Source organism: Syngnathus typhle, linkage group LG2 (assembly GCF_033458585.1).
Source record: "Syngnathus typhle isolate RoL2023-S1 ecotype Sweden linkage group LG2, RoL_Styp_1.0, whole genome shotgun sequence".
Lineage (NCBI taxonomy): Eukaryota > Metazoa > Chordata > Actinopteri > Syngnathiformes > Syngnathidae > Syngnathus > Syngnathus typhle.
In genome coordinates, this window is record NC_083739.1 from 21,294,887 (window position 1) to 21,315,802 (window position 20,916).

Below are 20,916 nucleotides of genomic sequence, written 5' to 3' on the forward strand. Positions count from 1 at the left end.
ATGACACTCAACAATAACCCGAATACTGCAACCTAACCCACGACCCGAACCCTAGTTTGAAACCCTAAACCTTGCTTGAAACCTTATTTCAAAACCCCAACACTAGTTTGAAACCCAACTACGAACTTCTAACTCAACATTGGGTTGTTATATATATATATATATATATATTTTATATATTTTTTTCTAAATCTCAAATAATCTTGTGGTACTAATGCCCTCACTTGAAAACCACTGACTGACTTAAAATATTCTTATGCGTGAAGTCTATTCTAGTGCTATTAAGTAGGTCAGAGAGTTATTTAAAAAAAAAAAAAAAAAATTATTTTCTCCGACTGCGTGCGCGTCGGTGCGTGTGTGCGTGCTTGCCGCTCCATTGGGGCTGCAGCACTAGTAGCACCCAGAAGTGAACAAAGCGACCCGGAAGCGTTGCCCCGACTGGAGGCAGGCAGAAAGAGCATCCAGCCTTTTCTGTATATGAAAGCTGTGCTCGCAAGACAATACCTGCAGTCAGGACCAAAGGTATTTATTTGTGCATGTATTTTTGTTGTCTTTTCTACTCCAAACGACTGCACCGTGCACGGAAAAAAAATCAAGCCGTCGTCCTTTACTATTCGTCCAAAAGTTGCTCAATATTCTTTTTTTTTTTTAAACGCACTAAACAAAGTGCGATTTGGTTGAAATGGAACATTGCCCGTTCACTGCGTAATCTACGCGTTGTGTAGAAAAAAGAAAGCTGTTCGTTTATAGACCGTTGTGCTTGCGACCGCATCTTGTCTGTTTCCGCGCTGCTTTTTTTTCCCTTTTCCCTCCCCCCTCGACAGGACATGGTTGTTGTAGGAAGTGTCAGTTTTTTTTAAGGGGTGGGGAGGCCGGGCTATTCAAAGCTGTGCAAGGGGCCGTAAACAAGCCATCGTGCTAACATGGACGCGATAAACAGTCACACGTTCTCGGCCACAACGCACTCACTACATTTTTTTGGGGAGGGGGGAGGGAGAAAAAGACTGCAGAATATGGCGTCCCGCCTTATAAAAATAAGGCTGCCATTTTTGTTTCTCTTTTGTCTGGGAATGTTTTCAGATGGACCGTATGGGTCTGGTAAAAAATAAGAGTTCCGAAAAGCTCCCACATCCGGATGGGTGTTCTGAGGTGATCAAACACCATATGAAGGCAAAGTTGAAAGAAAAAAAAAAAAAAAAGGTCGACTAACTATTTTCTTTACGGAAATACAAACATCACAGCAGAAAGGGCAGATGAAAAGACAAAAACTATATTTCAAAGCTCACCCCTACGGCTCGCCGGTATTTGTATTTAAATTTGGATTACGTTTAAATGTTTGAACTGCAACTCTGAGTAGAAGTCTGCACTCGCACGCAGGTAAACTTCTATTACAGCTTGACGCTTCAATTTGTCACATTTTTTTATCTTATGAATAGTCGTGTATATTTTGTTTATGCAACCAACCAACGTTTAACGAAACTGCAAAATTGACTCATATTCTATGTATGGCAGCAACAAACTCTTATTTTTATCATTCAATAATTTATTCATTATTTTCTCGATTAATCAATGACAAGGGAAAAACCATTAAAAACATTTTGATTTCCACCCCTTGGTTCCAAAACGCATTTCAAATTGACAGAGCAGAAAATACACGATCATAAATTATGATTCAATTACTACTATGGTTTGTAACATGTCAGAAATAGGCAAAATTGTCGATCATTGTTTTCCCAAATAAAAGCACGTTTATATTTGCCCCAATCAATGCCTTGTCCTTGGAGAAAAACGATTTTCATGAGGACTGTGAATATTTCTGCATAGTTTTTTTTTTTTTATAATGATGAGTCAATCATTTAAACAATATGAATTTGTATAATAATCAATGAATTGTTGTATTTCTAATTTAATGCTTTGGAATATTGCACATCTTCTGATTGATGTCTTTGAACAATGAGGTTCCTCTGATGGTGTGGAAGCTCTTTACAAGACCATGGCTTATGCTGTAAGATCTGATAACAAATGTCAGTGAAAGCCTCCTAGAACATCTGAATGTTATGTTGTGGTATTCCGAGAAATTTTAAATGGTGGCAGGTATGGGCTGACCCCTGTGACTTTGAATGTGATTGGATAATTCGGAACACAAACACAGTTTTGGGTGTGCTCACTTGTGCAACCACATTATCTCAGGTGTTCATTTTTACATTCCATGTTTACCAGCCATGTTGTTAGTTGAAGCAGCCTAGGAGCTACAGAAGCTGCGTAAAATCAAATCTATTAAAAATATAAATTGTCCTGAGCAATACCTCTCTTATCTTAGTGTCTCATTACATTTTTTGAATTTTAGGATGGCAGAGCCACGATTTAACAACCCTTATTTTTGGCCGCCACCGCCATCCATGCCTGGCCAGGTAAGTCAGCCTTATCACTTAACTGTGATGTTTCCATCTTCTGTTGTTTGCATGTATGAATGGCCAGTTCTGACAAAAAGCTACTAAATCAAAGCTCATTTTAGATATCTGATGACAATCATCTGTCAGTTTTCTGTTGAGCATGACCCGTTAACCCTTTCAGCTGGATAACCTGGTGCTCATAAACAAGATAAAGGAGCAACTGATGGCCGAGAAGATTCGACCCCTGCATATGCCGCCTACTTCCACGCCTTCCCAGCAACCTTTGCTGTTGCCCACCTCATCCCCCGACGGCGGCGGCTCCCAGCATGCGATGTCAGTTCCCAAACTACAGTCGCAGCAAGTGACGGGCCACCACCCGCAGCAACAGTCGGATATCACTTTGCATGCTCGTTCAGGTTCTGGACCAGGTAGCCAATTTTTCTCATCTTCTGTCATGATTTAATCATTAATTCCTCACATGGAATTCCATCAGTTTTATCACATCTATTTATACCAATAATCCCCCAATAAAGACAAAAAAAATAAAAATCTGTCAAGACTTGTCTTGCACTTTGTTGGTCAAAGATGTAAGTAGCGTTTGGTCTCGCCTTCTTAACTTCCAGATGGAAATATGGACGACAAGTCGGCTGTGAAGGCTAAAGGGTTATGGGAAGACTGGCATATGAGGCAACTAAGCGAGCAGCACGCCCGCGCCAACCATCGATCAGGTACTGCGGATTTTTATGCCAGGAAAACATACTGACATCCAAGCTGAAATTTGCCTTATCGTGTTGCTTGGTCTTGTGTCAGTATGTGTGCCCACATAGGAGAGACACTTCAGAGAAAGTTGAAGTTGTATTTGGAATGAAAAAAAAACACCCTACCTTGAGCTACCTGTCAAGTAAATAACACTTCAATGTCATAATAATAATAATAATAGCATTGTCCTACCTGTTACCTCCATAGGTCTGGCTCCTTCATCCCGACCCGAAAGTCACAGCACCTCCGATGCGCTAACCCCCACAACGCCAACTTCCAGCAGTCAGAACCGCCTGGGTGGCGCCCCCTCAGTCAACATCATCTCTGGGCTGGCTACTGGTCCTGCCATGGACCACATGAAGGTTGGAGGTTTGGCGGGACTGTTGGGCCCGCCACCCAAGGCACCACGGGGACGAAAGAAGATCAAAGCTGAGAACCAGTCGGGTCCTTTGCTGGTAGTCCCCTATCCTATTCTGGCAGACCAAGGCTGCATCACTGTGGCACCCAAAGAGGGCAAAACATACAGGTTGGACATTCAAAGCTGCTGTTTTCTCACCATGTAGAGCTCATTTGCATCCCAATTGACACCTTTCAGAGCAAATCAGACCTCTCGTTCTAACACCAAATTGGCCCAACAGCTCTCCAAACACATTCAAGTGAAGTTTATTGAAGTTGGCTTTTGATAAACAAGAGAGCGCTTCCTCATTGAGGTGTCAACATGTCACTGACCTGACAGGACGAGTGCCTCACGAAGAGGATAGTAAATCAATCGGCATTAATAAGCATGTTTTTGTGGAGCTCACATTTACTGTTGTCTTTGTAATTAAGTTTGAATAAATAGAGGTAGAGGGAGGAAAATGAAACCGAAGACAAAATGACCAATGAGCTGATGCTGTTTTTTTTTTTGTTAAAAGGTGCAAAGTGTGCCCACTCACCTTCCTGACCAAATCAGAAATGCAGATCCACTCCAAGTCCCACACAGAGGCCAAACCACACAAGTGTCCGCACTGCTCCAAGACATTCGCCAACGCCTCCTACCTGTCCCAGCACCTGCGCATCCATCTGGGCATTAAACCCTACCATTGCTCCTACTGTGAGAACTCTTTCCGCCAGCTCTCACATCTGCAGCAGCACACCAGGTCAGTCAGCTGTCACGGGCCTTTAAAGACAGTTCACAAGTTGACAATGCAAAGTCAAATAGGAATAATCACTTTGTTTGTCGCAGAATCCACACCGGCGACCGGCCTTATAAATGTGCTCACCCCGGATGTGAAAAGGCATTTACCCAACTGTCCAATCTCCAGGTGGGTTTATTTCTGCCACCCGGTGGCAGACAATAAGTCTCGGGTCCCGATGATGGCGACGGCTTTGGGAATGATGACAAATGTGTCTTTTCAGTCTCACCAGAGGCAGCACAATAAAGACAAGCCGTACAAATGTCCCAACTGCTACCGTGCCTACGCCGACTCTGCATCGTTGCAGATCCACTTGTCGGCGCACGCCATCAAAAACGCCAAGGCATACTGTTGTAGCATGTGTGGCCGGGCTTACACCTCAGTAAGTAAACCAAGTGCGCAATGACAAAATGTTACGTCCGTCGCCGTGATTCTCACAATGTATGTTGTCTGTTCTTGCAGGAGACTTACCTTATGAAGCACATGTCCAAACACACAGTGGTGGAACACCTAGTGAGCCACCAGTCCCCTGAGAGGACCGAGTCCCCCAGTATCCCCATACGGATCTCCCTTATCTGAGCTGCCTGGCGCCCAGTATCGGTTCTATTAAGCGCCCATATTAGGCGCGAGCTTCACAGGCCCTGCAGCGGCGGTCATCTACATAAGGCTTAAATTAGCATTATGACAGCTGACGTAAGCATTCAGTGCGAGAGTCGGGAACGGGGGCGCCATTTAGTGAATGTACAATACAGCTAATGTGGTCCGGATGATAAGCACGAGGTGGCAAATAATGTCGTGCGTCAGATCTAAGAAGCACTTTCTCGTACGCATCATGTAAAGTTTTTCGTAAAGAGTCCTCTCGGAGAGGAGATGATTCTTTATGAATACGGGCTCAGATCAATTGGCCATCAAACATTTCTGTATTTTTTTTTCTTCCTTCTCCATCAAATGGGATTTCGAGATATACCAGATGATAGATTCCTCTGAGAAAAATAATTGATAAAGCTGTACAGTAAAATGTTTGCTGGGTGTGTTCTGGAGACATCCAAAGAGAATCTTGAAGCACTTTTTAGGCCTCGTTGCTTTGGCTCAAATTGTTGAAATCATGTTGGTTGGGCATTATCTGTGGCAGCTAGGAGCAGTGACCGTGTTGAAAAAGAAAAGACTATTCTCTTCCTGTTGTTTTACTCGCATGGTTGTTCAAGAACACGTTTACAGGGTCATCGAAATTTCAAGAGGCAATCGTAGATGACAATGGAAGCATTCAAAGATTGTATTGTTTTGTTGATGTGAGGATGGAAGGCGTAGAGATCCATAAAGGGAAGCAAAGTTCTCAACCCCATTTCAATCCTTCACTCACTTATTTGATGGCACCTTGGTGATCGCATCACACAATCACAGTAACCTTTTTATAAATGACCATTCCCTCTGCCCTTCATCCCACGCCCTGCAAACTAGTGCCATATGTTGTAAGCCAGTCTTGAATTATTAAGCTTTATTTTACAAGTATGAGCTTCACACATTACTGGTGCCAGGACTAATCAGCCATACTTGCCACCCCGGCTAAAAACAACATATCGAAACAAAAAAGTATCCACTTAATTTTACTTGAGTAGTGAGCATTAACTAATCATTGGACCAAAATGTGAAGTAACTCCAGCAACTGTACAGCAAGGATTTTGTCAGAAGCTTTATGCATATGTAATGAACTGCAGTATAAACAAACATCCATGATGCTTTAACGGTTTATCTGGAGAGTCTTTATAGCATTTTACTTTTGCCACATGTGATTTTACAGTCTTATTACAAATTTGAATCAATTCTTTATTTCTTCAATTCTACACACAATGATATTTTTTTGGAAAAAGCTTACCTAAGAAGTGAAGAAGTATTCACAGCCTTTGCTCAGTACATTGTTAACAGACCTTGAGGAGCGATTACAGCTAGTGATGGGAGAATGAAGCTTCATATTTGCTTCATGAACCAGTTGTATTTCTTGACTCTTGAAACTGGCACTCTGTTCAATGTTGGACTGAAAGCACACTGACTTACCATTTCTTAAACTCCTTTCTTTGTAACCAAAATTCATCTAGAGGAGTCAAAAATTATAACTGGTTCACAAAGCAATGTTGAAGCTTCATTTTTCCGCTCACTAATTAACCTCAAGTCGTTTTGACATGATCCATAGGCGGGAAAATACTTGGTGCGCAAATTTGCAATGACAGACTTGAACTGGAGTGAGATTTTTTACACTCTTTTTCAACAAGGTAACACAAAACGGAAAAAGTGAAGTGCGGTGAACATTTTCTAAAATGTATTGTACATGCCAAGATTCATGACGCCATTTACGTTTTCTCTCGCGTAGTATTATTTCGACTGATCATAGTATTTGTTGTTTCCGTTTTACTTCTGAAGCTCTTGATGGTACTATTAGGGCACGTGGTATCCTTCAAGGCACTAGAGGAAAGGTGCTATAGCAAGGCGTCACGTCCAAGAAGGAAACACGCGAACAATGTACAAAAGTAAACTAAGAAGTCTGAGTCCAGGACTCAAGTAAATCAATGACCTGGGCAACTTTTGACATTTACACCAACAACAAACCCTGCCTCTTGAACTTAATTATCTCTGTCTTTGGAGATAATGGGCAGAATGTTGCTGTTCATTTTTGCTGTACTGTATAACACATTACTCATTTATAATATCTATTTTTAAAGGTTTCATAAATAGGTTTTGTTTGGGGAATTACCTTTGTATATTAATCTTTTATATTGTTATTTTACATGTAAGCCTTAACTTGTGTTATCATCCCACCTCCATTATTCTGTATTGTGTTCTGCAGTATTCTGTCCTGTAAACATTGCTTTTTCTTCTTCCCTCCTGCATGGAGCTGTAATCTGTATAACTGTCTAACCTGAGTTTCTTTATGGAAAAAATATTGAGTAGATTTATTAAAAATTTTCTTGTCTTGCATTGTGGCTTCATATACGGTTTCTAGACAACTAAATATGCACAACCAAGACTGAAAAGTAACCCATGGGTTAACAATGTTCAAACTAAAAAAAAAAAAAAGCTTTGTATCTTTACCTTGTTTAATAAAGAGACTGTTTTAAATTCAGCGCAATCTGCTTGTTTTGTCTGAAATGGAGACTACATGTGGAGCAAGATGAAAAAAGCCAATTTGTGTAAAGTTCTTTATTTATGAAAATAGTTTATAAAAAAAAAACATTGAGTCAAGGTTCTTTTGAATTTTACACACACTGCTATTTATCAACCTTGACACACAGCAGCAAGACAAAGTCACACTTTGTCATTTTGGCACATTTAAGCCAAAACTGGTTCCTTCTGTACCTATTGTATAAAATAAATGCAACTGGTCATTGTATCAAACAAAGATCCTACTTAGTGTTCAATTACAAATAACAATTGTTCTCACAAAGTCTCCTGGGAATGAACAAACCGTGCTTGGAGACTCAAGGCAGATGAAAGCAGCAGCATTCACTTCCTCTTTTGACGTTTAAAATGATCTCATCATTAATACTGGAGTAGCATGAACAGTGAAGAGACACCTGGTATAGTTATCATCCAGCCACAATATTATGACCACTTGCACAATAAAGAGCTATGTCAAATATTCTGAAAACGTTGTTAAATTAATGCAACATAATCTGAATGTGTCAACCGAAATGAAACATTACCTATAGCGTGCTGTAGGTCGTCTACTCGACAATTCCCACCCTGCATTTTTGACTGCACTGCGACACCCAAGCTATTCTATATAACCTTGTTTATCCCTAAGCAACTGGTCAAATAAGACAATGATATGATGCACTTTGTCCAAAAGCCCTCATTGATAAAGCCTACAAATGAATTAGATTAAACACCAGCGCTTGGTAAAGGCAAAATATTTGATGCAGCTCCTGTTTATACTATCATTATACAGTGTAAGTTGGCAGAATGTTGTGGCTGCTTAGTGCATCCTATGACATGGATAATCACACAGGCAAAAGTGTCTGCAACACTATTATCACTAAATGCATTGGCAAAATTTCACCAAATTACAAATTGTGGTTTAAAAAAAAAAAAAAAACGTTAAAATGCAAATTATTCACAACGGCTACATTTCCCTAAATGTAAACATACTGAACTGTTTTGTAAAGTGCTGTTTGAACTCTCAGTCAGGTACTATCATTTCAACATTCACTGGCCAGACATAATTTTGTCCTATTTTCCTTTTGTCATAATCTGCCATTTTGATCCCCGTTTTCCATAAAAGCAGTGGAAGTCTTCTCTTGGTATATTATTATTATTATTTATTATTATAGTCTTTTGATTAGGAGTGCACTGATCAATCTGTGCTGAGTTCCTTAATTTTGGGGAATCGGCCAATCCCTTAAAATAAATCTGATCTTCTCCATCAATCTCATCTCCCTCTGCAGAGGTATGGAAAAAGTCAGCTACTGTCTTCTCCTGTGCGATTACTAATGGGCTTTTCATTTTGCAAAAACAAAATCAGGATCAACAGGTCAAGCATTGTAAAGATGGGTGGGTGATGGGCAAACAATTGTGATCAGTGAACCCCTACTTTTGTCCCTTTGTCTTTGCGTCATGAGGTTCTGGTGCCTCATGTGTCATCACTGCTATTTGGACTTCCCAGGATAGCATCAGGAGGGAGCAATGGGGAGACGAGGTTCAGGTAGCCTTGTTCTGATGGCTGCTGCGTGGAGACAGATGTTCGCGTGCCTTCCGACATATGCTGACATTTGGTGCGGGAGATTGCGTCCAATAACTCCCAAGGGTCATAGGTACTGGACGTGAGGCTGGTGAATACAGAAGTGAGACAGGGCAGAACGCGTCTCATGAAAGAAATCATTCAAGTCATGCTATTTCTCTCACGCGACATCCATACCTTAAATTTGAAGTTTGCATGATGCTGTCACAAAAAATCTTCTTGGAATTCTGTTCAAATGACATTATGAATGTGTTAAACTGAGCAGAAGAGGGACACACTGAAAAGTACTGAGCCATTCGTTTTTGATTGGTCATTCATCAATCAGATGTTGAGCTAGAACACTTTGTTTGTGTGCGTTACCTCATTGCTGTTGAAGGACTGGGCATTCCTCAAGGCACGCTCCAAGGAACTGACCTGACTGGATAGCCTTAGAGTTTGATCCTGCAGTCGCCCGTTTTCTGCCTCTAAGACAATCACCCTTGGAGGGACACAATATTCACTATGTGTTCATCTACTATGAATACTGATATTCTATTATCACCTAGTTTAAGTGAGGCAAAGCCCTTCTCAATGGCAAGAATGGTAAATATGCACAAGACAGAATGATACCTATGTTGGACAGTGGATGCTGCCCTCATGCCATTGCTGCCCAGTTCCTCCGCCTCACTTATCTTCAGCAAGAGCCTCCTCCTCTCTTCCAGAAGCTTCTCATTTTCCTCCATTACACTATGGATGTTCTCCTTTTCCTATAAGGTTCAGGGGATTTGTAAAACCCTGTGCAATTCACGAATCATGCACTTTTGCGCCAGGACATGCATCCAAGTCAGTTACACAAGATGGTGGCATGTGACAGCGTAATAGCTGACCTTGTTCAAGAGACTGGTGGCCAGGGCTAAGTCATTCTCAAGTTTCTGGATGGTGTTGTCCCGCTGTGCAGTGGCTTGGAGAAAGACCTGCTTGGCTTGATGTAGTTTGCTCTTGTGTCTACTCTGTTTTTCATCGTACTTCCTAGTTGGAGTCGCAATGAAGCTCTTAATATTGCTATCTGACATCTCAGTTAGGCATGGTATGATCTTATTTGGCTGAGACAATGTGTATAATAAAACATTTATTACGTTGCATTTCATGTTAGAATAACATTTGGGCTCACCTGACGTATGTACTCAATTGCAGGAAAACTTGCTTGAGCTCTCCCTGCATTCTGTCACAATCTAGCTGACTGGCCGCTAGATCATCCTTCAGTCTGCGACAAGAGGCTTGATAATCTTTTATCTGAAAGACAAATACAGTAAGCTTTGACACGAGTCTCATCTGGACAAAAACATCTCAGGATTCTCTAAGGAGACCCACTGGGGTGCACACCATACAGTGCAATAGAATTAAACATCAGGGATACGTACCAGCATGGAATTAAAAACAACAGACTGGGGGAAATGAAGAATTAAGAAGTAGTAACAATCATAAAAATGTGATAAACATTGCAGTTAAAAGATCTTCATTATTTTAAATAACAGTATTTCATGTTGAAAAAAAAATCATATTACATTCAAAATTCTTCTAATGAGTGGCTTTGGATGAATCTAAATATAAAATGTCAATTAATACCATAGCAAAGTAGGTCAATGGTGCCACAGTATTTTCAATGATGTTCATCTAAGTTACTAGTAGTACACAATCAAAGCATTGCAATTGCACAAAATATCATTAAAGCTTCCAGGGACAAATTATTGACAAAAGTATTAGAATACTGACTTTCATTCCAACAATGCACATGTAAAAAAGATATATCTTTTGTAAAGGCAATGGTCCACCAAAAATTTTCACACCGCTAATCCATTTCATGAGACGACATTTTGGGTTATTTACATACGCCGACCATATGCCGCATTCCAACAAATTTGATGAATTCAGCGAAAGTGCTGTAAAGTGTCATTTTGTTGGTGTGCATTGTTTTACAACTATAATAAATCAAGTTAGCACTTTAATGTTCTCTGTGCATGATTGGTAATTATTTATATGTGATGTCATTTAGTGGTAACAACATACGGCATTCTGTACCTCCTCTCGGGCTTTATTAAGTTCTGCCTCCATCTGTTGTGCTCGGTGGCTGAGCTCGGCATTGGTTCTGGTGAGCGAGGCCTCCTTCAACCTCAGGGAATGTACCTGGTGCTGGAGCTCCTCCTCACGCTGCTCTAAGAGCTTCCTGAAAAAGACAAGATAGAGGATGAGGTCAGCTTGAGACTGGCGGGGCATTGGGTTGGCAATTCTCATTTAGGACCTTTTGATGTGGTCCTCCTGCTGCTGGGCTCTCAAGGAGGCCAAAGTGTCAGACAGATCTTTGCTGTCCTGTTCCAGGCGGCTGCTCTCGCTGGATCGAGCTTCCTCCATGTGCAGCCGGTGTTGTGTAGTCTTGAGCTGTTGCTGCAGCTCCACCACCTGTCGGTACAATCAAATGCAACTGACGAACAGGGACTACTCAGCACCTAAACCAGACAGAAATAGCTTGTTTGCTTATAATAACCTGTAAAATTAATTTTAAAAATAACTTTTAGACAGCACAGACGTTGACCAAAATCAGCTGGGTGAAACACAACCATCAAGGTTTTTCTAGATTTAGAGACTAAAATGTAATGCATGCATTGTGTGCATCAGGACAATGACCTTTAGTTGTCTTTAATCAAAAAATAGTGGTCAAGCCAAATGCTTAAGTCCCCTCCACTCCTTACTGACCTTTTTGTCAGCAGTAATGACCTTTGCTCTCTCAGCCTGCAGTTCTTCTTGCAGACTTTTGGCGACGCTGCGATTAGCTGAATTGCGTGCCAGCTCCACCTCCAACTCTCTGATTCTTTGTTGCTGACGTTCTGATGCAGCCATCTGAGTGTGAAGACTCTGCTCCACCTGGGCCAGCTTTGTCTGTGCCTGGTTCAGCTCTGCAGAAATCTAAAAAGAGCCAATTTGATTTCCATCACTCCTCCATTGAGAGTTTAAGCCCGGGTACACACGAAGACAGTTGGGCTGTGATTGTCCGGATCTTACACCTTCTTGCCCAAGGATGTCAAATACCCGACAACCTTATGTCCTCTACGATTGTCCTATGAGATTATCCTTACGTCTGAGGTGTGTTAAGAGTGGATTTGTCTTGATAATAGGGCCAAAATTAGGTCAGGGCTGACAAGCTTAAACAACAAACCTAGCCAATATTTACCTTAAAAACTTCATGTGTATGGTAAGCAAAACTACTCTTAAATGTTGACTCCGTAAACTGTGGCAAAATTCTGATAAGTGTACCACGCCTTAGCTAAGAAATACTACACAGCTGTCCAATGAACACAAAACACACCTTGAGTTTTTCATTGTCCAGCAGGGTGTTGTGCCTCTTCAAGTCCAAGTTCTTCTCCTTTTCGTAGCGCAGTTCTCGTTCTGCAGAGGTGAACAGACTTTGTACCCTTTGCAGGTCCTGCTTCAAATGTTTAGCCTCTTCTGCCTTCTGACTCAGGACTATGCCCAGGGACTAATGAGGAGATGAAAAAAAAATCATATAAACGCCTTATCTAAATTTTATTAAAAGTAAAATACAAACCCAGCCGAATGAAAAAAGAAGAAAACATTACACCTCTTGTACTGTATTCAGGTCATCAAAAAAACAGCACAAAACATGCTAGAACATGCTAAGGACGTCACTTTGGGGATAACTCTGTTCATGATCTGATATGAATTTTGCATTACAACTACTTTATAAAATATAATTATTATATATAAGTATAAGGCATAGGATTTCTTTTGCGCTTAAAGATTTGCCAGAAGAAATTCAATGCAGCTACCTGATCCAAGTGTTTCTCGTTGGTCTTCTCCACTGGACCGAAAGCTGACTCTGATTGAAGTGACTTCAGGTTGCCGCAAAGTGTTTCATTATCCAAACAGAGTTGTCCCTGATGCTGCTGGAGCTGCTCTTTGAGGTGCTGTATCTCAAGCTGCAGTTTCACTCTTTCCTCTTCAACCTCCAGCTTCTTCTGGATGCTGTTGCTCAGTTTGGCCTGAAGCTCTACCACCTGCCGCTGCTCAGAGGCCATTTCATTCCTGGGCAAGGTAAAAATGTAAGCCAAACAAGAAAGCTTTGCTGAGCCATCCTCTCATAGGCCAGTCATTTCTCTCCTTTCAGCATTTCCAAGCCATACGTGAAATTCCACCGACCTGAGTGTGCTGTGTTCTTTCTGAAGGCTGATTAGTTGGTTGGTCAGCTGTTCAGCCTGCTCCTGCAGCTGGTCCACCTGTATTCTGTTATCCCGGAGGTTCTTTTGGGTGTGATTAGCATCTTTGTGACGCTCCAACTCACTCTGAAGTCGACGGTGAGCTCGCTCCATCTGGGCTAACTGAAACACAAATGGTCATAACGATATATTTATTTTTAGTATTCAATGCATATCCTGATTTGATTGTTTTAGAAGACCCCATTCTGTACTCAATCATAAAAATTGCAAATTTTATGCACGTCAATTTTAGCTTTCCATGTGTTGGTTTATAACAAAAATATATTGCAGGAAGACCCAGAAACGAGGTTGTGCTGTGCTCATGCAACCTCCTAACAAGATGGGAATAAAGTTAGTTGGGAGCCTAGCTCATTGTAAATATAGCAACTCTACTATGTGAAGAAAACATCTGGCAAACCTTCTCCTCCAGAACTGCCTTTTCCCCCTTGACTTGGTTGAGCCCCTTGATGAGGGTTTTCCCTTGTTGGCACTCAGTCGTGAGACTGTTAACTTCAAGTCTTAGCTTCTTCAGCTCTCTCTCACCAATCTGCAAAGCCTTGATTGGAATGAAAAAAAGTCTTGTTTCCGTTTCGATTTTTACACAGTGAGAAACATGCAACACATAAAACGGAGCCATGTAATCTATAATGACCTCTTTGTCTTTTTTTAAGGCAGCCTGAGCAGCACTGAGGTCCAGCTCGAGTTGTTTCCTCCAGTCCTTCTCCTCAGTCAGTCGAGCTTCCAGTAAAGCCACTCTCTCTGGGCCACTGTCCCGTAGGTGCTTCATATACAGCCACAAACAAGCATTCCGTTTCATTGTAATTAACTTTTCTACACTAAACAATCACATAAAGGTTCATTTAAAGTCATGTCTTGATTCAAAATTGACTATCAGTTTGGTGCTGCTTTGCGCGCCAGTTCCTTACTTTTTACCCAGATCTTATTGTCACCCCTCCACTGAAATTTGTGGAAGGATGGGACAGAAAAAGTCCCTGTAGAATTTTGGATGCAGGTTTTTCTAGGTAACATTGCTCTGCATTTTTTGACACTGACATTTTTCAGTAAATGATGCCTGCCACTTCTTTCAAAAGTGTCTTGGACAAAATAACAACAAACTACCATTTGTTCCAAGCAAAAAGGGAAGTAAATATTAAAAATAAAAAAAGGAAATACAAACCATTCTCATGTATTTACATTATAGTGACATATCTGTTACAATAACTTAAATTATCACACAGCATTTCTTACCAGCTGCAAGAAGGACTCTGTGCTTTTGACCTCTTCGCCATTCTTTAAGAGCTTTTCTTGAGTTTCCCGCTTCTTCAGCTCTCCCTCAAGGTTTTTGATCTGCATGATCAGTTCACACCTATTACTGAGTAGGTGGCCCCAAATGCCAACTTAAACTCTCTCTGAATAAAGGACTCGCGTGACTTGCCCAATGGCAAAATATTAACGATCACTCCCCTAATATACAGTATTTTGCAGGGAGAGGGAGAGGTTAATGCCGATCATTACCCGTCGACGTAGTCCCTCCAGATCTCCGTCATGGCGAAGCCTCTCCTCCTTGCTGGCATTCTGGGCCTCGCCGAGTAGAGCCTCCAGCTCCTCATTCCTCTCCTCCAGCTCCTCCTGCTCCTTGCGTAGCCTTTGGAGTTGACGCTCCAGCTCTCTCACCTGTACTTGTTTGTCCTCGATCGCTGCATGACAGCTGGCATAGAATAGGGTGAGTCAGTATGATACCATTGACGAAAAGAGCATTGTGAAAGACTACACGCTCACCGTTTGTGAGTTGGATCAGAATCTTTGGTTGAAATGCCAGACATGTGCAGCTCACTGCACCTGCCGTTTTGCCTCCCATCCTCTTTTAAGGAAGCATCTTTGTTGATGTGCCTTGTTTCCAACTGGACAAACACAATCACACGCTGCTGTTTGGTCTAAATTTGAAAAGACTACAATAAAACTAACCTGCACGAGAAGCTTTTTCTTTTCAGACTCTAAAGAGGACACCATCTCCCTGAGACTTTGGTTGTCAACGTCTAGTCTGTCTCTTTCGTCTTTGGCCTGCTGAAGTTTCATCATATCTAAAGAAAAATATGACATCCTGTTCATATTACTTAGACTGAAAGCATATGACTTTGCGAACATTCATTACTTAAGAAATCAAAGAGTAACCACCCCTCTTCAAAGAAAATCTGTTTACAAGATGAAATAACGCCCCACGAGAACAAACTGTACAGTGTGAAACCAAAAATGTCCACATTCTCACCGCACTGCTTTAGTTTGTCCACTTCTCTCTTCAGAATGTCTAGTTCTTGGAGTGTTTCCTGAAGCTCAGACCCTGAGATTAAAAACATTGTATTTAAAGTACAAATACACTTTCTTTCCTTGCAGATGACTGGAGAGACAAAACAGTTGCAAGCAGAAGCTAAACAGTAGCTGAAGAACCATGACATGTTGACCTGCAAGCCATACATGGAGTATTTAGTGTTCTTAGAGTAACAAACACACCACAGGGGTCTAGGCTGTTGCTTTTGGCCACGTCCAGCTCATTGTTGAGCCTTCGGATTTCCTGATGAGCCATCTCTAGCCTGCTTGACGCCTCTTCCAAGTCACGCTCCAGCCGCCGGCGTTCATTATGCTCACGAGACAGCTCCTCATTGTGTGCCTGTTGTTGGACCAGACAGGCATTAATGACGGGTTCATCAGACAGGGGGCTTGTGAGGGGATAAAGTGGGTGTTGTCAGTGACATGCATTTTGAAGATTGAATTGAGTTCATCATCGCTGCACGTCTGCAAAGTAGTGAGAGCTATCAGAAGACAGGTTGTATTACAATTCACCTTGTCAAGTGCAACAACAAACCGCTCTCATGCTGGCAATTGCGACGTGGCCCTGCAGCCCATCAGCTTTCATCACAAGGACGTTAGTCAGGAAAAACATTCCTGTGTTCATGCAGCTGCCAGTAGTAACAAGCAATGCCACAGCAAAACCAGCAGCAGAAGATACTGTTGTTTTAAATCATGGCAAAGTTAATTGAGTTAGTTAGTCTTGAGAGGGAACCTACAGGGGTAATATTGTTTTTGTTCTGAGCAGACTTGCGCAGCCCAAACAGCTTCTTCCAAGGAGTCTGGGATGGACCCTGCTATGAGCAAAAACCGGTGTGTGCAGAAGCACCCCAGACAATACATTAAGATTAGAAGAGGACAAAAGAAGGCTCGGGAAGGCTTCACACTGGTTTCTTTGACCAGTAGAAGGCAAAAGAGTTTAGAATGAAATGATGACATAATTTCTTGTCTTGTCATCAAGGCTCAATCACTTCGGAAATATTTTGAGTGTATTCTAAATTGTGCTTTTATTATGCACCATAAAAATAATCACATTTTTCGTGCCCAACAATAGTAGAAGTCACAAAATATGTGGACCAAAAGGAGAGCTTTTAAATAGTGTATGTTCTTCACCTGTATCTGGACATCCCTTACATTGCCAGACAAGCTCTGCCTCTCCAGTCTTCTCTCAGCAGCCTCAAGCCTCTCCAGGAGTGTTGCCCTCTCCACCAGTAGGTAAGCTACCTGCTCACTGGGGCTGCTCAAGCCCATCTCCCCAAGGTCTTCCTGTGCCAACATCTCTGCCAGCTCCTTGCTCTGAATCTCTATAAGAGAGGTTTTGTCAAACAAGACGGGGAAATAAGACTCACAGGACAACAGGCATAATTTGCAGACTACTCACAAAAGGTTTGAGCGAAATTTGAAACGTGTTGCAAGTCTCGCCGTTCAGCTCATTTTTAGAAAACAGCAAGTTGTGCAAAAAATACTGAAACACGTAACATGCATTCAAAAGTTTAGTGAGGGTCAAATTCACCCAAACTTTCGCCCCGAACATTTTTTGTAAGCAGAGAACATAGCAGAATACGTTCACTCAGTACATTAACAGCAAGGTGGTAGTGTACAGCAAGGTTGCACTGGACCCACCTTGTTGTTGTCTGATGCGGTGGAGCTCTTTTTGCAGTTGTTCATTGTCTCTTTCATAGTCAGCAGTTATGCACTCACGCTGTTGCAGCAGGCCACGGATATGCTCTACATAGCTGTCAACCTAACAAGCAAAAGCACACATTTCAGAAGTAACAAAAACATTAAAAAATAAAAATAAAAAGCAGACCTCTGCCAAGGTTTTTCACCTATTGAAAAAAAAAAACTGTCATTATGTCTTAAAGTGCAAAAGAACAGCAAATAATGAAACAAAACAGCCAATTTAAAAAACACAGTAGCAAATAACTGATCACAACAACAATAAAACAAACTTAGCGCTGAGTGACCGAGAAGCCCTTTCCTTCTGTGGTCTAGGCAGCAATGATTCTGATCTCCCTCACCAGCAATATGAATTGGTTATTGAATGAGTAGGAACATGACAATCTGTACAAAGAGTCTCACCTCCTTCATCTCGTTGGCCTGCTGGGAGCGCAAAGTACACAGCTCCTGCGAAGACTGATGCAGCTCCGCTTCAGTGTCCAGGAGCCGCCGCCAAAGGTGGCACTGGCGCTCTTCGGGACTAGCCTCCGGAAGCAACCCATCCTGCTGGAGCCGTGCGGATATCTGGTCCAGCTCTGTATGCACCTGAGGACAAAAGACCAAGCACATTTTTCAGGACTTCTTAAAAAATATAACTCTTGACAAAAGCTCATGCAATAACTTCCAGTTGTCTAGTTTGTATATGCGTGATTTAAATAAAGAGTGAACCCCTGCCGAGTGGTGGTTTGTTATTGACAAATGCATCTTTGTTTTTTTTTATGTGGAACCTCTTTTTAGCTATATGCTGAAAACCTCACCTAATAAATTTATGTGTACTCTTTTCACAACACCCTAAAATACTATGTATGCTGGTGTCAATTACTTTTTTTTTTTGCTATTTGTGACAGGGCTTTATCCCTGGTACTTAAAAGTACAGTGAAACCTCTACTACGAAGGCCTATACTTACGAACATTTCGAGTTACGAACCGGGGCTAAAGATTTTTTTGCCTCCACTTACGAACGTCCGTGATCAACTCTGTCAGCTATGAAAGCTAGTGCAAAAAGCGGCGAGGGTAGTTAGAAGAGGGTATAGCAAATGTAGAGATTAAGCACTTATTAAAATAAAAATTTAATTAAAATAAAGAGTCCTGTCAGTGTTGTGGGGAGATGATGCTGGCTTCATAGAGTACATGGGTGATGACTACAACTTCAGAATGGTGTGCCAACACTGAACACCTGTCGCTGAACTCAATACCGTACTTTACAGGCCGTGTAACTCGAGCTGGCCCTTCATGAGGCACTAGGAGTGGCCAGTGACATGCAGCATATTGTAACAAGCTGTGTATCATGTCTCAGGGGCATGTTGTCTTTAAACACTACACAAATTACGCTATGCTACAACAGGAAGGGACTGAATGACACGATAACGTTTACAAGAGCAGCCAAAAGATAACTATAGTGACCAAGGGTACGAGATGTAACCACACGGCCATGCAGATTTTGATATTCTAAAAAGTAGTAAGCAGATGCAATGAGTGGCACAAAGGCCAAATCACAAGTGTGCATTACAACTGACTGCATGTCATAGAGTGACAGAAACAAACCGAAGTAGGGTGTTAAAAAAGCAGGCACATCAACAGTTGAAAGGTTTACCTCTTCGTGGTCCATGATGACACATTAAGTTGTATGGAACAGCATCTGGCAGGGATGGAGCCTGGCTTCTGTGGTTGGAGGGGTTCTAGATGACGATTAGTCCTCGCACGTCAGTTGGATGTCATGTGCCAAAGTTATCTTTAAAATCCCTTTTACGCCTCATCGTTGCTGCAGAGTATACAAAACATAACCTTTAAGCGGGAAGAAGCGGTCTGAAATCTGTGATCCTTGTTAAAGAGGACTTGATCCAATGCGAAGCCCAAAGCAGACTGAGATTAGTCCTGACAGATCTACTGAAATGCTGAAGTAAGGATTTAAACAGATCCAAGTGATGTCTACATTGTGTATTTAAAGTCCTCTACTCATCATTCATTATCCACCTCTTGCAACTAATGTGAGGTTAAGTAGCTTTATTTTCTTAAATTTTCAAAATGTCTGACAAGGAGGAGCAAGGTTTTTTTTTTTTTCCCCAGCAGACTTACACACCACTTGCATTCCTTTTGCCCACGCAAGCTCGGCCAAGATGTGGTTTCGCCCCGAAAGCACATTTTAAAACGCGACATTCCTGTGTTCAATTTAATCTACTGTGCGCCCATTCGGTTATGTGCTAGGCAAATGACAAAGTGAGTTGCAAAGTTTAAATGCTGCGCTAACGCTAAACCAGCTAACGCTAGTCAGACTCTCCTCTTAAGTCAAGCTGGTGACCACCGTGGTAACGGAACACTAGGAAAATAAACGCAACACTTCGGAGCTGTGTCTTGAGGGCTGAGAAACATTTTACTCACCATTCAGCGACAACTAACTTAAGCAAGCGGGTGACGTTGTGCGTGCAAAAACGAAGCGAAGTGAACTGGCTTCCACGAGCACCTAGGCAACGGAGCGTACCATTTTGTAGGAGGGGGGCAAGCATCCGTCTGGGTTGGGTGATTTCAAACACTGCCAACCATAACTCAAGCCAGAAACCATCCCGAAAAACCCAACCCTGGTTATCGAGGCGACTCTATTTTTCTTTGTAGAAAGCCTAATACTGTCTTGAATGCTGACTTTAAAACACTTAACATTCCATGAAACCCTAACATCAGTTTTGAACCACTCGTTCAAAGCCTTAACCCTTGTTTAAAACCTTAACATTGGCTCGAAACCATGATTTGAAATCTTACAAATCTCAACTCAGGCTTGAAACCCTAACATTGAAATTCAAAATCCTAACTCTGATTTCAAACGCTACTTTGAAACCCGAACCCTAGTCACAATCTAAATTCTAATATTTGTTACATTACTTAAAGAGTTACATTTATTGTCTCTCTGTGCATTATATTCTATCTGTGTCCTGGCTAATCTGTTTCCAGTTCATGTATATGGATGTTAGATTATTGTTGTTTTTGGTCAATAAAATTCCCATTTCTATGTAAAGCCTGCCAATCAAATCTGCACACAGTCTTCTAAACCAGTAGTTCTGGTTCATCTCAATTAAACCTGTGATTTCCAAGCAGAGTAGTGTCACGCAAGTGTGCAGTGAGGTTAAATTGAGGACACTCTCAATGTACATACCAAAGTGAAGTTTGTAAGCATCGCCACCAGAGGAAGACAAATAGACAAAACAGCATCGTGGTATACTGTGTAATTCTTCTTCTTTAGGTAGACAATTTCAACAGTGGGTGTGTGCAACGTTGTGGCTGTAGTGTACAGTTGTATCATTTGTTTCTTTTCCTTCTGTAGCATTTCGATGTAATCTTTTAGGTCTATTTAGACACATTTTTCACGTTTTATGAGATGCTGTACTTCAATTGACCTTGTTGCAGCTGCTATGTGGTAGCTACGTAGTTAAACCCATGCTGTTGGCAGAGTTACCATCTAGCAGCAGGGACTTGTGTGAAACCCTTGCAATTGTTGGATAAAAATAAAGAACGTCGCTCAGCTCTGTTAACATGCCACTCATTGCAACTACTAGTGCTGC

At 41.6% G+C, this 20,916-nt stretch overlaps 2 protein-coding genes across 7 annotated transcripts; one reads left to right on the forward strand and one right to left on the reverse strand.

Annotated features, from left to right (window-relative positions):
• The first annotated feature begins 373 nt into the window (after positions 1 to 373).
• On the forward strand, positions 374 to 7,442 carry znf362b (zinc finger protein 362b). 2 transcript variants are annotated; one of them, XM_061267908.1, is made up of 9 exons: positions 374 to 522; positions 2,348 to 2,411; positions 2,575 to 2,821; positions 3,017 to 3,121; positions 3,360 to 3,678; positions 4,067 to 4,291; positions 4,378 to 4,456; positions 4,551 to 4,709; positions 4,790 to 7,442. In XM_061267908.1, exons 2-9 carry the CDS (start codon positions 2,349 to 2,351, stop codon positions 4,904 to 4,906), a joined length of 1,314 nt encoding a protein of 437 aa, XP_061123892.1. In that variant the 5' UTR covers positions 374 to 522; position 2,348; the 3' UTR covers positions 4,907 to 7,442. The 2 variants fall into 2 exon arrangements, with proteins under 2 accessions (XP_061123892.1, XP_061123900.1); XM_061267916.1 differs by having other exon boundaries at positions 2,602 to 2,821.
• On the reverse strand, positions 6,196 to 19,885 carry ccdc30 (coiled-coil domain containing 30). 5 transcript variants are annotated; one of them, XM_061267869.1, is made up of 26 exons: positions 19,745 to 19,885; positions 18,960 to 19,127; positions 17,729 to 17,911; positions 17,270 to 17,390; positions 16,760 to 16,950; positions 16,366 to 16,440; positions 15,812 to 15,968; positions 15,570 to 15,641; positions 15,269 to 15,384; positions 15,083 to 15,204; positions 14,819 to 15,011; positions 14,552 to 14,650; positions 13,956 to 14,084; positions 13,722 to 13,859; positions 13,248 to 13,426; positions 12,878 to 13,133; positions 12,397 to 12,567; positions 11,787 to 11,996; positions 11,335 to 11,492; positions 11,115 to 11,259; positions 10,207 to 10,328; positions 9,923 to 10,064; positions 9,666 to 9,802; positions 9,417 to 9,534; positions 9,234 to 9,283; positions 6,196 to 9,144 (listed from the first exon to the last, which is right to left on the reverse strand). In XM_061267869.1, the coding sequence occupies exons 2-26, from the start codon at positions 18,972 to 18,974 to the stop codon at positions 8,949 to 8,951; spliced, it is 3,495 nt and encodes a 1,164-aa protein (XP_061123853.1). In that variant the 5' UTR covers positions 18,975 to 19,127; positions 19,745 to 19,885; the 3' UTR covers positions 6,196 to 8,948. The 5 variants fall into 5 exon arrangements, with proteins under 5 accessions (XP_061123853.1, XP_061123842.1, XP_061123871.1 ...); XM_061267858.1 differs by having other exon boundaries at positions 16,366 to 16,443; XM_061267887.1 differs by lacking the exon at positions 16,366 to 16,440 and having other exon boundaries at positions 16,781 to 16,950.
• Positions 19,886 to 20,916: the final 1,031 nt, after the last annotated feature.